Source organism: Peromyscus californicus, unplaced genomic scaffold, assembly GCF_007827085.1.
Source record: "Peromyscus californicus insignis strain IS unplaced genomic scaffold, ASM782708v3 Scaffold_8__1_contigs__length_139910024, whole genome shotgun sequence".
Classification (NCBI taxonomy): domain Eukaryota; kingdom Metazoa; phylum Chordata; class Mammalia; order Rodentia; family Cricetidae; genus Peromyscus; species Peromyscus californicus.
Window position 1 is genome coordinate 89,000,229 of NW_026294606.1, and position 18,577 is coordinate 89,018,805.

General features: G+C 48.6%; 1 protein-coding gene across 2 annotated transcripts in view; it reads left to right on the forward strand.

The window, feature by feature from the left end:
• The first annotated feature begins 191 nt into the window (after positions 1 to 191).
• Zcchc14 (zinc finger CCHC-type containing 14) overlaps positions 192 to 18,577 on the forward strand; it is a 53,684-nt gene continuing 35,298 nt past the window's right edge. For both annotated transcript variants that reach the window (XM_052726881.1, XM_052726882.1), the window contains exon 1: positions 192 to 826. In XM_052726881.1, the coding sequence (XP_052582841.1) occupies positions 239 to 826 (588 nt within the window). In that variant the 5' untranslated portion in view covers positions 192 to 238. The remainder of the gene's footprint in view (positions 827 to 18,577) is intronic.

Consider the following 18,577-nt stretch of genomic DNA (forward strand, 5'->3'; position numbering starts at 1 on the left):
AGGCCGCTCGCCGCCCCCAGCCGCCCCGGCCGCGGCCCCGGCTCCGGCCGCCGCGGGGCCCCTGGCGGGCGGCTCCCCCGGCCCGCGCGCGCCCGGCCCGCGCCCGCGCCCGCGCCCGGCCCGCGCGCGCGCGGCCTCGCCCGGCTCCGGTCCCGGCGCCCGGCCGCGGCCCTGCGCGCCCCCCGGCCGCCCGCGCGCGGCTCCCGGGCCCGGCGGCGGGCGCGGCGCGGGCGGCAGCATGGTGGAGAAGCGCTGCCCGTTGCAGAGGGACGGCGTGTACCGCTGGTTCTCCGAACTGCCGTCGCCGCAGCGCGTGGAGTTCCTGTGCGGCCTGCTGGACCTGTGCATCCCTCTCGAGTTGCGCTTCCTCGGCTCGTGCCTGGAGGACCTGGCACGCAAGGACTACCATTCGCTGCGCGACTCGGAGATTAAGGCCAACAACCCGGCGGACCTTGGCAGCCTCACCAACCTGACAGACGAGGTGGTGCGTAGCAAGCTGCTGGTGTCGCTGGCGCTGCTGGGCTCGGAGCAGCGCGAGGCTGCGGGCGTGTTGTACCGCACGCTCACGCACACCGACTCCATCATCCACAACTACGGGCTGCAGCTCAACGAGGGACGCACGGGCGATGAGTTCCTTCTGCTCTTCACCATGGCCTCCAACCACCCGGCCTTCAGCTTCCATCAGAAGCAGGTGCTGCGCCAGGAGCTCACGCAGATCCAGAGCAGCCTGAACGGCAACGGCGGCGGCGGCGGCGGCGGCGGTGGCGGCGGCAAGAGCGCGCCCGGGCCCGGCGGCGCTCTGCCCACCTGCTCCGCCTGCCACAAGGTGAGCGCGCGCGTGCGGTCGGGCAGCGCGTCTGGGGTCCTTCACTGGCCAGCCTGCAGAGGACCCACTAGGGACCCGGTGGCCGGCGTCAGTGCGCAGCCCCTTTGTGTGTTCTGTGTCACAGCCCACGCTGGAGACGCGATAAGGCCTTTGTGCTGTCACCCGGGCTCTTGGGTGACAGATAACAGTTCAGCAATATGTCGACTTGCTCTGGCTAGATCTGGTGTTTCTGCGAAGGCTCTGGAACCTTGGCCCAGGTGGGCCCTGCCCCTGACTTCCTGGCACAGGTGTCCCCGGGCGGGCGGGCGCGCGTGTGCATGGCAGGGGTACGATGTACGCGGCGAACGTGTGTGTGCGTGTGCGTTCGTGTGGGTTGTGCACACTGGTAAGCATGACTGTCTGGAGAGCCTGGCCATTGACAAGGGTTATTTGCAGCCTCGTTGCCTCGATGCTTGTGAGTTGTCACTCGTTACCCGACATGGGGAGAGCCCAAACTACTGAGGTGGGATCTGGTCTTAGGATGACAAGTCAGCTTGCTGGGCAGGAAGGTCAGCCTGACTGTCTGTTCAGAAATACCAGCTTTGGCCCAAGTGTTTGAGGCGCAGCACCAGCTTCTGGTGAAAGCTGAAGGCCGGGTTTTTGGATGCCATGCTGAAGAGCTGAAGGAACTCATGCCCCTCCGGCCCTCTGAGCCCGTAGCCCATAGTTGTGGATGACGGAGTCGGTGGGTGTTTGGACCTTTGGAGGCCTTTAGCAGCTTTGGATCCGGGAGCCCATGTTTGCTGTAAGAGAAAGGCTCTCCAGTGCCTGGGGGCCATTGAGGTACCACAGGGTGTCCTTGGCAGTAGGAGGCCACAGTTGGGCCTCCTGCCCACCTTCTCTGCAGCCTTTGAGTTCTTTTGAAGTCAAAGCTCTAACACTCTTCCCTTGCCCAAGGTGAACAAGATGGGATGGTCAGGAAAGCAAGCCTCTTTTTGTCTTCTTTCAGCTCTCTTTGAACCTTGACTTGTGGCTTCTCCTTTTTAATATCTTCCTCTAAGAAGTGGTTGTGGTTCCTGGATGGGTTTCTGTGGTGTCTTATCTTTCCAGTGACATTTGCCTCTGAGTTGGTGGTTTTCTGTTTGGTTTTTGCTCCCCCCCATCTCCCCCCTACCCTCCATAGACAGTTTCCCACCTCACTTCTCTATTGTGTGCTGGGTATCTGTCAACAAGAAAGGCAGGGCCCAAGGAAATTTCAGCTCCCCAAGCCAAGGAACTGTCACCTGTCTGGGGAGTCTAGGTTGCTGTGGTCTCTTCACCTGCAATTCGTTTTGTTCAAGACCATGCACTTGCCATTCCCCATTTTTGCTTCAGCCAGACCACTGTGTGAGTGAAGCTTACAGTAGTACATCCAGGGGATCACTCTGTGTAAAAGGTGGTGCCTCTTAGTTTAGTAGGGCAGTCAGTTCAGAATAGAAGTGTCTAGAACAAATGTCTTGGGTCCTTTCCCACCCAAACAGTGTTGGAGATGAAGCCTAGAACCTTGTGCATGCCAGGCAGGTGCTCTGCCACTGACAGGCTCCACCCCACTCCAGCCAGCCCTCAGAACATCTTGTATAAGATAGCCTTTGTCTCAGTCAAAAGTCTATTGAGAGGTGAAGGAGTTAATCTAGTCCCCAGGGTCAGGGCACTAGTCACCAGCTGTATAACCTCAGCCTTTGTCTCCTGTGCAGTAGAAGGCTGGGCTAAAGTACTCCAGAGGTGACAGGGCAGCTGGCAACTGTGCCATCAGTGTGGCCTTCCTGACCATGCCGGCTTTTCAGTGCATTTTGCAGAGGTGTGTATTGTCTGACTTAAATATCTTAAATGTCTTGCCCGGGGCATTGTGGTTGTTATAGGAATTATGTGGGCTTGACGGGGTTGGGGTCCTCTTTGGAAATTTAGGGACACTGTTTGACCCTTGGGGACCCTTGGCACAGCAATGAAGGCTGGGTCATGTTTGCCTAGGTCCAAACAGACCTTTTTCTTTTTCTTCTCCCTGGCTCTAAGTCACTCCCAAAGGGACTTTAGCTCCCCTAGCTGGACTTCGGGCTCACTGGCAGCTCTGAAATTGAAGCCTAATGGTGTGCTTGGAGGGGGATCCTTGGAGGATGAAGTCCAGCTGAGTGCCTGCTTAGCCCTGGACTGGACCTGGGCCTCACTGTCCTCAGGAGCAGGCAGCCCGTGCATTCCTTCCTCAGAGGTACACTTGATCTTGAGGCTGTGCCCTCAGAAACAAAGATGGGGGGAGTTGCTTTCAGATGTCTTTGTCTGCTTTAAAATTTTATTTCGCTTACCTTTTTGAAAAGCTCATTATTTGTAGTCAGTTCTGTAAGCCCTCACTTTTCATTTTATTTAAAAAATGCACAATGTTTTGAGTAATTCTAGGAGTTTAAAAGTGTGGTTTATTTGTTTTAAAGACCAGAATCTCTCTGTGTTGCTCACTCTGGGCTGCGAGTCACTATCCTCCTGCCTCAGCCTCCTGAGAACTGAGAAGCTAGGTATGCACCAGGCCCCGCTGTGGATGCCATTACATAGGCATGGCTTACTTGAGAAAACCATCTGTTGTATTGAGCACACTGGTATGGAGGGTGAGGGACTGCAGGACTTAGTCTCCTCAATGCTGCCAATGCTTTCTGTCCCTTAGACGTGGTCTCAGGGTGCTATGGTGAGAACAGGGTTTGCATTTGGTTTAAATAGAAAGCCTTGATTTTGGAAGCATGTTAAATCAAGACCTTTGACTGGGCAATGAGATACTGACCTATAATCAATCTTAGCACTCAGGAGGCTGAGGAAGGAGGATCTGGAGTTCAAGGCTGCCTGTACACTTGTTCAAGTTGGTGGCAGGGAGCTGGTGCAAGAGAGCGTTCACTCTGAATTGTTCTGGCCAGAGGTATTATGCAGTGCTTTGTGGCCATTAACATGGTGGAACTTGAGATCATCTGATTACTCTTTAAAGACACCAATTCCTCTCAGCCATCACTCCCATTCTCCCTACCAGTCCTTCAACAGACACTCATGGTCAAATTTCTATCTCCATGGATTTGTCTTCTGTGGTCATACCATGTAAACGGAAGCACAGATACTGGCCCTTTTGTGATGGGCTTCTTTCACTTGGCATGCTTTTAAAGGCTTCACTTGTGAGAGTGTGCATACCGCTTTTTTATGACTGATTAATATTTATTCATCATGTGAATGGGCCATGGTTTATCTGTTCATCAGGGGATAGGGGTTTGGATTGATGCTTAGTTGAGATCATTCTTCATGGTAAACTCCTGAATGCCCAACATTAACACATACTCCTTGGCACTCTGTCAGCACATGCTATCCCAAAGGACTTCATTCTTGGGATGGACTGCCACCTGGGGGACTGCTGAGCAGGCTACATAGCTGCTGGGCCCTCTAGGTACTATGGTTACAATGGCAGGTGGAGTTGGCTGTGAGTCTGTCCTGTTACAGGTGTAACGGGGCACAGTCCAGTGACCCTGGTATCTGTTCTGGAAGCCAGAACTACTTCATGGGATTGTTTTTCTCTTAAAGGAGGTCCGAAGTGGTGTGCTGTGTGTGTGTGTGTGTTGGGGGGGAGGGGGCGTTGAGGTTCTGTTCTTGATTTTGGTGGATGTCTGAATAGTTCCAGAGCTGTCCACCTGGTTTTGGCTGTGTGTGCCCTAGGGTTTGACCTCTGCAGGCTTACAGCAATCTCCACAGACTACTAATAAAATTGCTAGTAAGCTCTTGCCTGAGACAGGCTTTGCTTCCACTTGACTGCTTGTCTGTGTTAAGCTCTTGCAAGTCATTGCAGTTCAAAGGTCAGACATTGGGGCAGTTTGTCCTGTGGGTATCACGTGAGGAGTAGATGGCTTCGCTTGATTTCTCTTTTAACCCTGACACTGCACACTGCTGCCAAAAGCCCCCAGCATTCTAAAGAGCTAGAGTAGATTGTGTCTTCAGGATACCCAGGACTGAGATAACATTTTTTTCCAGGACAGCTGATCTTCTCCCTGAGTCCACTGTCTGTACACATTGCTCCCTCTATTTCTATCTAGGTGGGAGTACTCCAGTTCATGGTCAGAGTGATTGTCCCGTTCACAGTGAAGTGCATGATGTGGGCTTTTAGACACCCTCAAACTCTATTTTAATGACCTTCTCAGTGCCAGATCTCCAACAGCAAGTGGAAGCCTAGTAGTGTCTTGCAGTTACAGCAGGTCCGCTTGCTGCCACGGAGTGGTGTGACTGTATGGCTCTGAAGTGATTGTCCTTTGCCCTCACATTGAGCTCTAAGACTGTTGCTTTCCTATTCAGCCTATGTGCACTTTAGTCATCATTTGAGCCCCATCTGAGCTGTGTGCTGGAGCATCATGCTTCAGAATCTGGAAGCTGTCACAACAGGGTCTGATGCATAGCATGGTGACATTGTGTGCACAGGTAGCTAGCAAGTAACCAGGAATAAACCGTGCCAAGTCTTGCTGCTTTCTGAAGCCATTGTTTACTGAAGTTCCATTCTGTCCATTGTGCCTCAGTCCTCTGTGCCATATTTTCCTTGCCTTTGGGTTGAGAGCACACTTACAATATATAGTTTCCAGACCATTGGCATGCATACTGCTAAAGGTGCCACCTAGATGTGCTCTCTGTAGACCGGATTGGCTCCTGGCTTCTGTGAAGCTGTGGGTAGAGAACAGTAAATTTTTTTTAAGATTTATTTTTATATTATTTGTATGGGTGTTTTGCCTGTATGTATGTCTATACCACATACATGCCTGGTGCCTGAAGAGGTATCAAATCCATGGGACTGGAATTACAGATGGTTGTAAACTGCCATGTGGATGCTGGGAATTGAACCCAGGTCCTCTGGAAGAGCAGCTAATGCTCTCAACTGCTGAGCCAGTTCTCCAGCCCCACATTTTTTAAAATTATTTTTCCTGGGAAAAATAATTTCTACATTAGGGCTCCGTCCCTCCCTCCCTTAGCAGGGTAAGATTTCAGAATAAAAATCCTCACTCCCAGGACTTCAGCTGGGACCCATCAGGGGTGAGCTTACCAGCAAGATTGCTGCAGGCTTTGACTTCAGACCTTAGATGTGCCTTCTGAGCCATTGTTAGCAAGGCAGTAGCAGGTGGCTCCATGGAGGAAGGAATGCGGTAGAAACATGGCATGACAAAGGCAAAGTTATCTTTGTCCCTTGAGAGGCTGGAACAGGAGGCTTGTCATGAGGTAGAGGCTAGCCTTGGATATGTAGTGAGGCCCTGTTTCAAAACAAAAAGCAAAGAGACCATCAGGATCTCATGAAGCAGGCAACTCTGAATAGAATTTTGTTGTGGGTTGAAAGGCTTGAAGTTATTTAAAGTGAGACCAGAATGGGAGCAAATATTCTCTTGCAGTAGTTAGTTGGTCTTCTGATACCCTACGGGGTAGTTGGCTAGGGTGTGGAAGATCCTAAGCTGGTCCCGCAGCAGCCAGCTTGCCTGCCTCTTCTTGGCCACAGATGGAAAGACACAGGCCTTTAGGAGGCTTTCTCTTGATGTCCTGGCCTTAACATCCCTGTTCCTTCCATCAGATCTCTGTTTGAGTCCTGTCCTCGGTTTCCTCAGGGACTTGGCAGGGTCAGGTGTCTGAACTTTGCTATTTCCTGTCTCCTTTTTTCCCCTTCACCACCTTTGACCTCTACTGTTTTTCTGCTTGGTCCCTAAGCATGTTCATTGGCTTTCTAAACAAAGCTAGCCACCCTCCTTTGTCCCTCTAAGCATGGCTCCACCCTCTAATCAGGTCAGCATTTCTTCTGTACATACCCATGTATGTCTTGACATATACTTACACATTGCTGTACCACCACATGTGTGTGAACTAGGAACAGGGCCGTCCTGCTCCGTGCCCATGGTGTCTACTCTCATCTTCAGATAGACCTAGTCTTCTGTTACTGCCCTTTGCCCTCTCATTTCTTCGGCTAAGTTTTTTTGATGTTGTTCGGTTTTTTGAGACAGGGTTTCTCTCTGTAACAGCTCTGGCTGTCCTGGAACTCACTATGTAGACCAGGCTGGCCTCAAACTAACAGAGATCCACCTGCCTCTTCCTCCCAAGTTCTGGGATTAAAGGCATGCTCCACCACTGCCCAGCTTGCTAAGATGCCTTTTTTATTGGTGGGAATTCAGTAGTTTCTTAATTTAAGTTTTAAGTAGTTGTATAATCAGAGACAAATGGCCAAAATGGTACAAAAGGACTCTGGATGACAAGTCCCCTCACCAGGTCCAGCTGTTGCTCCTTTCTTTCTCTGGGGCTCAGGCTATTTAATTTAGTTTTGCATTTAAGGTACTTGATAGCCATGGCTTTTGCAGGCCTTCCAGCCAGCCCTTTAGAGGCCTCAAAACAAGCAAAGTATCCTTAAAAAAAAAACAACAAAAAACAAAAACAAAAACAAAACCCAAAAAAACAAACATAGTTTTTTACTTTTCCCCAGCCCCCAATCCCTTTTGTAAAATAGTTCTTTGTAGAACTTTTGGGAGAGACTGTATGTACTGAACATGCTTTTTCCTCACACATCTATCCCTTGAACTCTTTCTGTGCAGTCTGTCAGCATCACATGTGCCTACCATATGAGTATGACTGAATTGTTCACCTTGACCTTGTAAACAAGGCCGTGCCTACCTGTTCCTGTCCCCACACCTGCCAGTGCAATAGCAGACCTTGGTCACTGCCATTCAGAGAGAAGAACCATCCTCAGGGTCCTCTCCAGATGATGGTGTACTTTTTTTCTGGTTTTAATTGTTGGGGCATCTTCATGTTCCCTTCATGTTCTTTCCTACCAGGTAATGGGTCTTTGTGTTCTAGAACACCTGGACTTGTGAGAACATTGACTCTAGGAAGAGTTTTGTTTGTTTTCCTAGCTTTGACTTGTCCACAGTTTGGTTTGTTATACCATATATGTCCTTTGGCCTAAGTAGAAATTTGTTAGAGAGCACATCTACTATAAAAGATACATATGTGACACATGCATGTGAGCATGACACAGCTTGAGGATACTTCCCAGTATCATCTGGACAGAACTTGTTCAGTCTCTTTTCTGTTGAATTACCCCATCTGGATTTGATTGGTGTGAGGGGCAAAGCTCCTTGGCACTGTACATGCCAGTCTCTTTCTCAGCACTGTCTATTAGATGGTGGCCTTTACTCTCTAGGTGGAACTGCTCTCATCACACACCCCATCACTATCTGGATTTGTTTCTGAACTCTCTGGATGGTTTTGTGGCTATGTGGGAGGGTTTTTGTTTGTTTGTTTGTTGTTAAATTTTTAGTTAATTAATTTACTTATTTTGAGATGCAGTCTCACTCTGTAGCCCAGGCTTGCCTGGAACTCATGATCTTCCTTCCTTAGCCTCCCTAGGGCTAGGACTTTAGTTGTGCGCCACCAGGCTGGCTCCTGTGATGTCTTTCCCAGCGTGATTAGTGGCCATCAGTGTAGTCTAAGCTCTTGCTCCTAGCCACTCTTTCTTTGTCCAGGGGATGCCAGCTTTTCCATTTTGGTTGTGAGCAAACATGGAAGTTGAACAGCTTCCCCACATGGTGGCTTGTGGTGGGGGTTGGCCAACTGCAATTGAGTTGTGTGATGAGGCTGATTTGTCTTTTTTTGAAGCTGTATACTTGTTATTTTCAGCTTTGATTTACCCTTCTGGCTGATAACCATGACACACACACCCCAATCTTATGTGCCCAACCACACTGGAGCTCCAAGTGGGCTCCCCAGTCAACTGGTCTGTCGTTAGGCAAGCTGCTCACTCCACCTGTCCCACCCAGATGCCCAGGCCTTCTAGGCATCCTTGTCCCCTCTGAGGGTTATTTGGCAAGTTCTGTATTGTCCACTCCTTTCTCCCTGACTCCTTTCCAACCCCTCTTGCTCCCTGCAACACTTATGAGGATAGATATATGGCACAATGTATATGCACAGGAAACAGATGGTACATGGAGCATGTGCTGTGCATGATACACACTAAGGGGCCATGAGTGTGGCACATATATGGTACATTTCTTCATAAGCTGGTGTCATTATTCAGTGTGAACAAGAAACAACTTTACAGCTTCTTGACTTTTTTTTTTTTAGTTAAATCACCAGATAACTTGATGCCTTAACTCTCCTTAGAAATCACAGCAGTGTGTCTAACTTGTGACTTTGCCCTGGGTCCAAACCTGCTCCATTGCCCACGTAATGGCTCACATATTCTAATCTTTCCATTACATCCTTAGAGATTTCTGCCTAGTTATGATCATAGATGTCTTTGTGTTTCTGTTGAAAGGCTCATTCGCTGGAGCACAGAGATGGTGATCATCCAGCATCCCTGCATTGCTCGTTCCAAGGAACATCTGTTCCAGCCAATGAGAGGAGGGAAGGGCTGGTGCTGTGGCCAGTTCCTGGTGCAGCTCAGTGGCATGGCAGGAACTATTTTTCTCACGTACTGTGGGCTGTTTCCAGGGACTTTCCTCTGTGTCCTATGTAATGGTCTTTGACTTGATCTTTCTCTAGTGGTGGCTGCACAGCTCTCTGGAAAAACGCTGTGCCGTTGTATTGGGCTTTGTGCTGTCTTTACTGCCAACACATAGAATCCACAGGACCCTGAGCAAGTGCACCGAGTGATGGGGGCCCTGTGAAGCATTGGGAACACTTTAGTAGGCTGTTTTCCTTGGCAGTCTGAGGGGTTTAATTCATTTTTGTAGAGTAACCATTAGTCCTGAGAAAGGCTTGTGTGTACTGTGTTCCTTTTGTGTCCATGCTACTCTGACTTGTAGCAAGCTGGATGCTGTGGTTGCTAATGATTAGCAGTAAAGGGAGCAGCCATGTCATTCCAGTGTCTAGCCTGCTTCTCTCTTAGTTTAACCAGTGATACCAGTTCATCCTCAGAAGGGAGAGGCATGGAATCATTTCCTGATTATTTGGGAACCACAGAGAGTATCAGTAGAGTTCCTACAAAGGAATTTGTATGTCCTCAGGCCTCATACTGACTCAACAGTGAGCCTCATTAAAGCACGCGCAGGTGGGAAGTCTAGATGTGCCCAGTGCAGCCACAGGCACTTTTGCACTTAAGATTTAGTTTATGAAGCAGAGGCCCAACCCCCTCCCTCATCACTCTAGACATGAGAATGATTCTTGACAGTCTTGTGGTGCTGTTTGGTAAAGTTGAAGGGACGTTTGAAGGTGCCAAGTGGCAGCTGTGGAGAGGTTGGTGTGGTACACCCAGGTATTGCCAAGCACCAGGCTTTTTGAGATAGGGTCAGAGGCTTCTGTGCTGTGCAGGGTGCTGAAGGTTGGCAGGCATAGCACATTGGGAGGATGATCTTCTGAGGGGGTGTGTGGGTGCCTGCAGTAGCTATCCAGTGGTTGATAGGGAGGCTCTGACGGCTCTGACTTCCCCTTCAGGGTCATGTGAAACGTGATATAGAGAACAAGGGTCCAAGAAGAGGGGATGGATGGTAGCCCACATCAGCTATGTGCTCAGCACTGTCCCCAGTGCATTCCAGGGATGTGTTGAATCATCACCAGAGTTAGTTGACCCATGTTCCTCTTTTAGCACCAAGAAAACAGGTAAGCCTTAGCAGTTTGCAAAGGTGGCATCAGTTGGTGGCTATTTTTATTATGTGAAGACAAAATGATGACATTTGTTTTAGTTCATTGTTAGAAATGAAAGGGGATCTCAGGACAGTGAGATGGGAAGGCAGCTTTGCTCTAGGAGGCTGCAGAGGTGGGTACCGGCCGTTTAGGAGAGTGAGACTACTTGCAGGGCTCTGGCTTGGGACCCACAGTCCTCTCCTAGGACTGCACTGGAGCCTTTCGGCCTGGTGTTGCTCAGTCCTACACACCAGTAGTTCTCTAGGATTCATTTCCAGGCAAAACTTAGACTGGGCGAAATGCATAGTTTTTTTTGTTTTTGTTTTTCTTCCCTTTGCCCTGTCTTTTGACAGCTGTGTGAACCCGTGTGACACAAGCCTCTCACGGTAGAGAAGGGCCATTTTCTACTCCCTCGCTGTTTTCTAACCCATTCCTACCTTCATCCTGTGCCCTCCTCAGGCTTTTTTGCTCTTTTTCTTTGTTCTGTTCTGCTACTTTTCTATTAACTGGTTAGTTTTGTATACGCCGAAGACTCCATTTAAGAGTCATGAAATTCCATTTTATCTCCTGTCTTCTTTCACACTGTGGGATTTCATGGTGGATCTTGGGGTCTTGGTGTAGTCTTACCTCTCAAGTCCACTTTGACTATGCAGTACTTCTCACCTGTGTTGGGGGCTACCTTTGTCCCGGGGGGGGCGGGGGTGGTTCCTATGCCAACAACAGAGGCCCTAAACCTCACAGTACATTGTAGTAATCTGCTTCAGTGGGAGGAGTTGTTTTCTGTTTTTTTAAATCAAGATGAAGATAGATTCTGGGCTGAAGCTCAGTGGCAGAGTACTTACCTAGTGTGTACAAGACTTTTACACCTTAGTTCAGCATTGGGGGGGAAGAGGGGAGGGGAGAGGAGAGGAAAGGAAGGGAGGGAGGGAGGATGGAGAGAGGCAGGAAGTGATGCCATATACCTGTAATCCCAACATTTGGAGGGTTGAAGCAGGAAGACCACAAGTTCAGGGCCAGCTTGGGCTACAGGATAAAACCATATCTTGAGTGAGTGAGTGAGTGAGTGAATGAGTGATTGACTGTGCAGTCTTTCACATTTGCTCACATAGTTCCCATTTTGTGATTTTTTTTTTTCCTCTTAGAAGACCCAGCCTGTACTGCATCCTTTCAGCAGGTGCTGGCACACAGCTTTGCTTTTCCCTGTCTCATCACTTGGGTTGGTAGACAGTGGAGAGCCGTCGGGCTGTTCTGTACCTCCCTTGTGCCTGTGTCTGCATGCTCTCTCTCCTAAGCTTACCTGTTGGCTACTCTGAATGTTTTGGAGCTGTGAATTTATGCCTTTTGCTAAACTTGGGGACTTCAGCAACACATTCCAGTCCTTGTGTCTATTTCCTGTGGGGATGCAATTGCAGGCATTTACCCATTTGTTGTTCCCCCATAGGTGTCCTCTCAGATCTCTCTTCTGTCCTGCTGATGGGCCACCTTCCATGGATCCATCTTCAAAGCCATCAAGATGACAGTGTTGTTATCTCAAGCCTGCTTCTAAGCCGGGTTTTTAGTTCAGAAATGGCATTTTCTGATTCTGAAATTTCACTTTTTTTTTTTTTTTTTTTTTTTTGGTTTTTCGAGACAGGGTTTCTCTGTAGCTTTGTGCCTTTCCTGGAACTCACTTGGTAGTCCAGGCTGGCCTCGAACTCACAGAGATCCGCCTGGCTCTGCCTCCCGAGTGCTGGGATTAAAGGCGTGCGCCACCACCGCCCAGCCCCTGAAATTTCACTTTTAAAACTCCATTTTCTTGAGGAGGGGTATGGTTGCACACACCTTTAATCTCAGCACTCAAGAGACAGAGGCAGGTGGATCTCTGTGAGTTCGAGGCCAGCTAGAATTAATGAGATCCTTTCTCAACAAACAAACAAATAAACAAACCAACCAAACCAAAATCCTCCCCCAAACCATCTCTGTTCTTCTCTTGGTGCCCTTTGGTTCTTCAGCCTGTGCTTCCCTTTGTATTGCTTAATAAAACTTCCCTGCTGTTTCTACCTGAGACTCTTGACCAGCTTAGTCATTTCCACGAGGCTTTTGCTCTGCCAGGGGCCTAGTTATGTTTCTCTGGTGTCTATTGATTATGGTTGCTTCTTGGATTCTGTGACGGAGATACTGTAGGACCTGTGGATTGGTTCTGAGGAATAAAGATGCTCTGGTTGGCTGGGCATACCACACATTTCTCTTCTTAGCCCATGGTCAGCTGTGATTTTCCTCAGCAAGTCTAGTTGCTATGTTGGCTTGAATTTATGAGTCACAGAGAAGCAGTCAATCAGGTGTCTTTTTCAAATGCGTGGTTTATTGTTCACACACCAGGGAAAGAGAAATGACTCACAGCAAATAAACCTAACAACCCGACAGTCTAGCTGTAAGTGATGCGACAGAATCCATAGGGAGAGTTCACGCATGGACGGACAGTAGGTAGAGGTGGGACAAGCCAGTCACCAGTATGAATGACCAGTGCACAACAAGCCACTATGTTCACATCCACTAGTGGAGAAAGGACAGTGAGTGGGTTCTGGCCCTGCACAAGATGCTGCTTGAGAGTGACAGGGGTCAGCTGGTTATGGCCTCAGTTTTGCTTATCCAGGTCAGCTAGGGTGCTGGAGACTCAGTAGTCACTAAGGTCAGAGCTAAGCCAGAGACAGGAGATCCTAGTGGGAGATGTGATCACTGAAAGGGTCCCTTCTTGCTAGTGTATGTGGTTCATGTATGTTGAGTTAAGGCATTTTGAGACCAGCATCTGCTGAGCTGCTGGGAGACTTGGTTTTTAGAGCCCTTCGGAGCATTTTTTGGTCTTCCAAATCAACTTCTGATTGGTGGGGGGGTCACCAGGACTTTGCTGGTTATACCCAAGTTCTTGCTTCTGATGGCAGGATGTTGAGCAGGAGTGTTTCCATCTTTGTTTTCTTTATTTTTGTGTTCTAAGTGTTCACTATGCATGTAAAGTGTCTTGGAACCAGTCCCATACCTGTGTTTCTCAGAACTTATGCTGAAACATGGCACAGTTGATAGGAGGGGTATTGGTATCTCTCTTGGAAGTGGAGGGGGGTCCTCTTTGTGCAGCTGAACTGGAACTTTACCAATAGGCTGCACCCTGGATCAGCTCATGGGTTCCCTTTTCCTTTCTCTGGGCACAGGGCACAGCCCACAAGATGAGATACCTACCCCTTGTCTGTCCTGTGGTAGTCTTGCTGCCCTTGGTGCTGTTCAGCTTATCAGTGTTTGTAGGTTTGGACTGACTACTGGATAGTGCTGGTTGCTTTGGTGGTGTGGAGTCCATGTTCTTTTTTTTTTTTTTTTTTTATGGTTTTTTGAGACAGGGTTTCTCTGTGTAGCTTTGTGCCTTTCCTGGAACTCACTCTGTAGTCCAGGCTGGCCTCGAACTCACAGAGATCCGCCTGGCTCTGCCTCCCGAGTGCTGGGATTAAAGGCGTGCGCCACCACCGCCCGGCGGAGTCCATGTTCTAAGGCTTCACAACAGTCACTTTAGCATTCTGCTTGTTGTCAAGGGTCCATCTTAGGCAGTTGAGTTAGTGAATTTACTGTGATTTGGCCAGTTTCTCATACAAAACTCCAGAGTGGAAACATGCTTCTGAGCCAGACTCAGATATACACACCTGTGGCCCAGCCCCTTGGAAACCTAAGATGAGAACATTCCTTGAGCCTAAAGGTTTGGGAGCTTGGGGCTAGCCTGGGCAAGGTAGCAAGACCCCTTCTCATTTGTTAAAGAAACACATTCCTAGCCAGGATATTCACTGTAACAATATTGTGTGTAATGTGTCTTTAATATCAGCAGTCCTTGGGATAAACACCCACAATTAGTGCCCCTTGCTGCCCCTTGGGTGTGGGGTCGGGAACCTAACTCCCATTTGCAGGCTCAGAGCAGAGAGTGGCACCTGCTGCCTGAATTTAGGCATCCTGAGTCTCTCTAGTCAGGTTTTCCAGGGGAGGAGGGCTGAGGAATGGTTTGCTGCTTTACTTTAGATGGCAGCCTTTGGTGTATTGGAGTGGGCTTCTTGTACTGGGGCTCATTGTGCCTTTAATCTTGGAGATGGCTCATCAGTTAAGAGCACTAGCTGCTCTTCCAGAGGACCTAGGAACTGGGTTTGATTTCCAGCACACCTAATGGTAGCAACTCACAAAATGTCTGTATTTCCAGTTCCAGGGGATCTGACACCCTTTGGCCTCCTGGGCCCTGCACTCATGTAGTACACAGATAAACACACAGATAAAACACTCATGTATAAAATATAAATAAATCACTAAGTGTGGCAGTGCACACTAATTCTAGCAGATAGATCTCTGTGAGTTCAATGCCAGCCTGGTCTACATGGAAAGCTCCAGGCCAGCCAAGGCTACATAGTGAGATTCTGATTCAAACAATAACCAACATAAATTATGGGCTCAGGGGTTAGGAGTACATCTTGCCCTTCCAGAGGATCTGAGTTTGATTGCCAGCACCATATCAGGCAGTTCACAGCCATGTGTAACTCAAACTCCAGGAGGAATCTGATGCCTTTGGCCTCTGTGGGCACCTGCACTCATGTATACATACCCATATACATACACAGAATTAAAAAATTTTAAATTTGGCTTCTGAGCATTCTTCATGCTCATGATCACACCTCACTGCTGATAGTGGACCTTTTTCTGACAACTATGGCACTTCCTACTTCCCCCAGCCTAGCCAGGGAGCCTCTCACCACTCCTCATGGAGGAGACACTGAAACCAAAGTCTGAGTCTAAGGCTGGGGTGTATTGCACAGAGTTCCTTTTGCCTGTGTGTGTCTTCTGACAGGGCTTTGTGGCAGCTGATGGAATCAGTGAGTATGACAGGCCCCATTCTAGGCTGCTCCTGAGAGCTAGCAGCTTTAGTCTTGAGGTTGATAGCTGCTGGAGATGCCACCTGCTTCCTCTAGCTGCATGCACAACCAGTGTATGGTCCAAGGTCCCCAAGGGCATGAGTGCAGGCCATGGCTCTTGATTATAGGAGGCTAATAGGGTTTACCACCATGTTCCTCCTTCTCTCTATCTCTAGTGCCTGGACTCACTGTGCAAACCTCGGATGGAATGGAGTGTAGTAAGGCAGAAGCTGTAAGCAGTTAGGCAGTAGCCAGCCCCAGTCAGCAAGACAGTCCCTTGGACCTGCCTCAGACCATATCAGAAAGGGTATGGTGATGAGAAGCAGGTTATTTCTTTCAGAGACATTGTCTGTGTACCATCTCAGCCCTCAATTACATCTGTGGTGACATGTTTCAGCACCATAAACTAGTACATGGTCACCAGGAGGAGCATGTTTGCACAGTTCCTACCTCTTTTCGGTGTCTGGCAGGGTTCTTCCAGCAGGCCTGGGCTCTTTTGCAGTCTGTATTAAGTAGCTTCCCATGCAGGATGTGGGACAAGCTTGTGGTGGGATGTCCAGGACTACAGAGCTGTGTCCTAGCAGACCTCACTGGATGTGGAAAAAGCCTATTCTCTCCCCACCTTGGGGATCCCTCCCTATACATACTCTGCCACAGTCGAGCAGTCTGTCTTCGCTCTCCTCTCCATTTTTTCTGTCTGTCTGGTAAGAAACATTAAAAGGAATTTTTTGTGTGGAAAGTGGTTTTTGGTTAGCATTGGCTTTCATTTGGCCTAAGTCAGCAAATAGCTTTCACTATTAAACTATTTTCTTGTTCTGGTTTAGAGACACAAAATGACTATTTTAGTAAAGTGCTTACAAATCAGTTTTCTTACATTGACTTGAAAGCATATAGCAGATGTTACCCTTTCCTGCTTAGGCATAGCTGATGGTTGACTAGACTGTGTTTGGGTACTAGTGCCAGCTCCTGCTGCCTTGGTTCTACATGTACTCTTATGCTCAAAGGCCCATCCCCAGGGTTTGGTAGCTTTTCCTGCCAGTTAGGCCCTGGCTCCATGGTGGTTTCCTGACCGCTGTTTCATCCTTTCCACTTGATTATCCTGAAGTTGTCATCATCTGGGATCTTGATCACGTGTCTCTACCCATCCCACAGTCCAGGGGTAGCACCCTGGGACTTAGCTTGTCGGATGGGTATGGAGGCTATAGAAGGGAAGTACAAGCCGTGTGTGCCTTTCTGAGCTGCTCATACCTGGTAGGAAGGCGTCTATATTTAGACTGGATCTTTAGCTTCTTTTTCTAAAAGTAGTGTCTGCTCTTTGTAGAAAAGTTGGAAAACAGAAAATTAGAAAAATAAAGCCAAGACATGGTGGTATGTGCCTATAACCTCACTACTCAAGAGACTGAGGCAGAAAGATCACTCTGAGTTTGAGGCCATTGTGGGCTATAAAGTAAGACTGTCTCAAAAACTTAACTCATCTTTGGCTGCTTCACACTGTTGTGTCTGTTCTGATGCCATTGCTCATGAAGGGTCTGACTGACTCCACCCTGTGGCTGGCAGTGCTTGGACCATTCCAAGATGCTACTGGAACAGCTGGGGGCTCCCTCTGCTTCCTGTGTTCCCTTCTGTCTGTGGGCTAGGTCCTGTCACATCTGGAGAACTATAAGAAGCAGGAGAGAAAGGGGGGTGTCCTCCCAACATCCTGTGACCAGACAGACCATCCTTGCCAACTCTTCCTGATCATGTCTCCAGCAGTCATGACAGGCTTTCCCTAGGATCATGGTTCAATTCTAGTTACCTGTTCTGCAATCATGACATATTGATATCTCCATGGTGACAACTGAGACCACGTTTATTGGCTCTGCTTGATGGAGTCCCGTTCTCCCCCATAACAATAAAGTGTATTTAAACCTTTCTAAATAAATAAGTCACCTAATATAAGTGCTGTGAGCTCTTTCGAGGCTTTTTTTTTTTTCCTGTCTCTTTCCAGTGATTGTCTGCTTGTAGACACATTTTCCTTTTTTCACATACCTGTGAACATTCCCCATACCTTTTGTTTCCTCTGCTTCTGTTTAAAGGACTCCTGGTCTGCAGTCAGATGACTGTGGTTTTGTGTCACCTGTGAATTTGATGTGTGGTGATGTCATCATTAATTTTCATCTTGTGAAGGCGAGTTGTATCTTCCTACACACAAGTCCTTGGCTCTATTGCTGGTGTATAGCTTAGGAATCTGTTGACTCCTCTAGGTAGCTTTAGAAGGTCGGAAGGTGCAGAGGTGTCACAGTTAGCTGTGTCCTGCATACTGGCTGTCCAGCAGTGGCACCAGTCAATACTTGACAGCCAAGGCTGAGACTGCTGCTGTCTTGCTGTGATGACTTTGTTTCACTGAAATTCAGGTGATGAAATGACTTCTCAAGCTGTCATTATTAATTTTAGATGGAGTGATGGCCTGTCGTGATGGACATATTAAGAAGGGCCCTTTTGAAGGAGGAGAGACCCCCTGTATTCTAACATAGGGATGTGGATGTTGGGTAACTGTTTGGAATTCCGCCCAATGCCTAGGGGACATCCAGGAGGGTAGGGAGGCTCTGTAGGACCCGTGGCTTGTGACCGACCCTCCTGTGTGGTCATGTTTTTTACTGTGCTGTCCGTGGCAGTACTTTAGTCCATTGAGGTTCCTTAGCAGCCCCACTGTGTGTGCCACAGCCTTAGCAGTAACAGTGTCTAGTATCTGTCTTCCAGCTTGGTAAGCTTAATAAATGCATTCTAATTACCATTAAAGCCCTGTGAGCTACTTGCTATTATTTCCTCGTTGCAGTGAAAGAGGCTGAAACAGAACAAGATGAAATCTCATCAGTGAGCAAGGCCTGTGCTGCCGTCTGCACACCGTGTGCCCATGTTATCTGCCCATACTCTTGTTCACCTTCGTTTCTTCCTTCCCTCCCTCCTGGTTATTTTGAGACAGTGTCTTATTATGTAGCCCAGGCTGACCTGGAACTTGTGATTCTCCTGTCTCCACCTCCATGAGTGCTGGGACCATAGGTGTATGCCACCATGCCCACTGGTCCCTTTGATTTCACTGGCTGCAGTGCCTCACTCTTTTCTTCCCAGCTGGGCATATGGCCCTAGACAAAGTGTTGGGAGTTGTGCTCCAATTTGATTTGTAATGTGGGGGATAACTTGGTCTGTTGTGTGGGCTGGTGTGTGTACCTCCTCCAGTAGCTCACTACCATTCCCTGTT